We start from the raw sequence: 2,500 nt of genomic DNA, 5'->3' as shown, positions 1-2,500 counted from the left end.
GTACAATTGCATGCATACATTTAACTAAACGTATTTAATGAAGTTCAGTCTTCAAAATCTCGATACTATGTAGTACCTCAAAATAGCCGTTCCCATATTTGATAGGGAGCGGAATGTAATGCATAGAATACACATGTCTCCCTTGAAAACAGAAATACAAACGTCTCCCTTGAAAATAAAATATAAGCGTTTCCCTCAAAACGCGGACTACAAGAGTATCCCCTCAAACCTTTGCTCCAAAGAAAACCTGTCCAGTAAAGCTTGGCGATGTTCAGCTGTTCCCTAGACAGGATGGTCCAAAATGGCAGCAAACCTCCAACCTGAGGAAGAATTGGTGAGTAGAGTACCATTATTAGCCTGCCTTAGGGGTTAGTGTGACTGTGAAAGTGTGTGTAGGGCGTCGGGGTAGGAGTGAGAGTAGTGAGAGAAGGTCGTGAGGTAGAAGTATGCGTGTTTGAGGCGGTGATGTGTAGGGGGTGTCGGGGGGGCTGGTTTTGTAGAAGGTAAGTTGACAAAAGTTTCAATCACCTGTCTCGGAATGTCACCTGTTTGACGGTCATCCACAGGTGTCTCGTCGCGCCGAGGAAATAACTTTAGGGATGTTTGAAGGGTGAGAAACAGAGGCAATGAGAATGCTATTTCATCTTTGCAAATAGGACTTTTTTCAACTTGTTGCTATGATGAATCTGAAGCCAGTTGCAGGGATGATTATGTATCGGTGTTGATAATTGCGAGTTCGTTTTGATGATCGTTTCGTTCAAAAGTTTTTGTTTTCATATTTTAAAACTATACCAACGTGTTCGTTATGTATCTTATTTTAATTGGATGGGTTATGTATAGGCAATAGCGATGCTGAAGGTTACATTATTTTTTTTTCTTAATTAAGTGAATTTTGAGAATGTTTACTAAATGGGTAATTTAAGGCAAGTAAGTTGAAATATTTTAAAGGCAGTTCATGAACATTAATAAAAACTGAATGAACATCTGTTTGATTAGATTGCTAATAATCTGTTTCATTATCATTTCATTATCTAATACTGTTGGCATTTACAATAGGTTACGGCATTTTATATGTCAAGGACATTGTGACGATAAAACAAAATAGATTGAGAAAGAAAATGAGAATATTGATTTTGAAAATGAGTTCTTGATCATCAGAAATAAGGTTTACACATAGTATGTTTTTTTTCTATAGTTTGGTTTAGTTGTATCCTATATCATTACTATTATGTCTTTTGTTATTTGAAATATTTTGTGTAGGGTATCTGAACTCTGCCATTATGAGCCAAGGAAAGGAAACTTCATCGTATATATGATTCATCTTGATAATTTGAAAAAATACTCCACTGAAAAATTAAAATGATGTATTGAGTGAGAATTGTCTATGAGAATTGTTTTCTGACAAACATTCAGATTCGTTTGTGAAGAAATGAGGCTAACATGTAAATTGGCCCACTAAAGACAGCCTATAAAGGAATAGAGATATTTATGTGAGTAATGTAAATAAGATATATTGAAATGTTTGTGCCATATTATCTTTACTTATTTCTCTCATTGATTAAGGTAGCCAACATTTTTATTATTTTCTCGGTAGTATTCGGCTGTGGAGCAAATATACACAGGCCTGTTATAAACTCTAAAGTTATATGATTAGGATGAATAGGAGGAGTACTTTTAATACCATTCAGAGAATCACTTTGGTTTTGTTACTTGAGTGAATTCATAAATTGATAACACAAATGCTTGAAAGAAAAAAAAGATATTTGATTGACTACACGACTTGAAGCAAAAAACGTGGTGAAATAATTAGATGATAAAGGAGGAGTATGTTTTAGTGGTTCAGAGAATCACTTTGGTTTTGTTACTTGAGTGAATTCATAAATTGATAACACAAATGCTTGAAAGAAAAAAAAGATATTTGATTGACTACACGACTTGAAGCAAAAAACGTGGTGAAATAATTTACATAGTATTTCATTAACTGTTATTTATCCTTGAAAAGGCAGTATGTATCAGACGTGTGTATTTATAACATAAATCAAGAAATAATATTTTTTGTAGCAGAACTATAACTATTTGTGTCAATGTACCATGCAAACACATTTTTTATTAACAGTGCTTCCATGTTCGCAGAGCAGAGTTTGTATCACATGACTAATAGTCTTAGTATTTAGATTTGAATAAATAGTTTATCAGGCATGCAAATCTTACCAAAATCCAAAAATCACACACTTGAATCAAACAACACAGCTTTTCCATGTTCGCAGAGCAGAGTTTGTATAATTGCGTTCCCGAGCTTATTGTCATTAGAATGATTTTATTTACTCTAGATAGGCAGTATTACCAAATTATTCAATCCACAGCTTGGAATCAAATGATGTTACATTAACATCATTAGTTTTGTGTGCTTGTTTAATCAAACATAATTTTATTGTCTATTGTTTGTCTGTTTTTTTACTATATATTTATAAATTAAACCTTTATCTTTAGGTTTTTGATT

General features: G+C 33.2%; 1 protein-coding gene across 2 annotated transcripts in view; it reads left to right on the top strand.

The window, feature by feature from the left end:
- Positions 1-180: 180 nt before the first annotated feature.
- Positions 181-2,500, top strand: part of Ptpmeg2 (Protein tyrosine phosphatase Meg2) — a 161,606-nt gene continuing 159,286 nt past the window's right edge. Inside the window, exon 1 of one of the 2 annotated variants that reach the window (XM_086540103.1) lies at positions 181-334. In XM_086540103.1, coding sequence (XP_086396229.1) covers positions 302-334 — 33 coding nt within the window. In that variant the 5' untranslated portion in view covers positions 181-301. The remainder of the gene's footprint in view (positions 335-2,500) is intronic. The other variant, XM_086540100.1, reaches the window with a different exon arrangement.

This window comes from Penaeus japonicus, unplaced genomic scaffold, assembly GCF_977035675.1.
Source record: "Penaeus japonicus unplaced genomic scaffold, GWHDUDI00000001_assembly GWHDUDI00000009, whole genome shotgun sequence".
NCBI classification, from domain to species: Eukaryota; Metazoa; Arthropoda; class Malacostraca; order Decapoda; family Penaeidae; genus Penaeus; species Penaeus japonicus.
The sequence above is the reverse complement of the archived record's forward strand: the minus strand, read 5'-3'. Positions and strand labels throughout refer to the sequence as shown.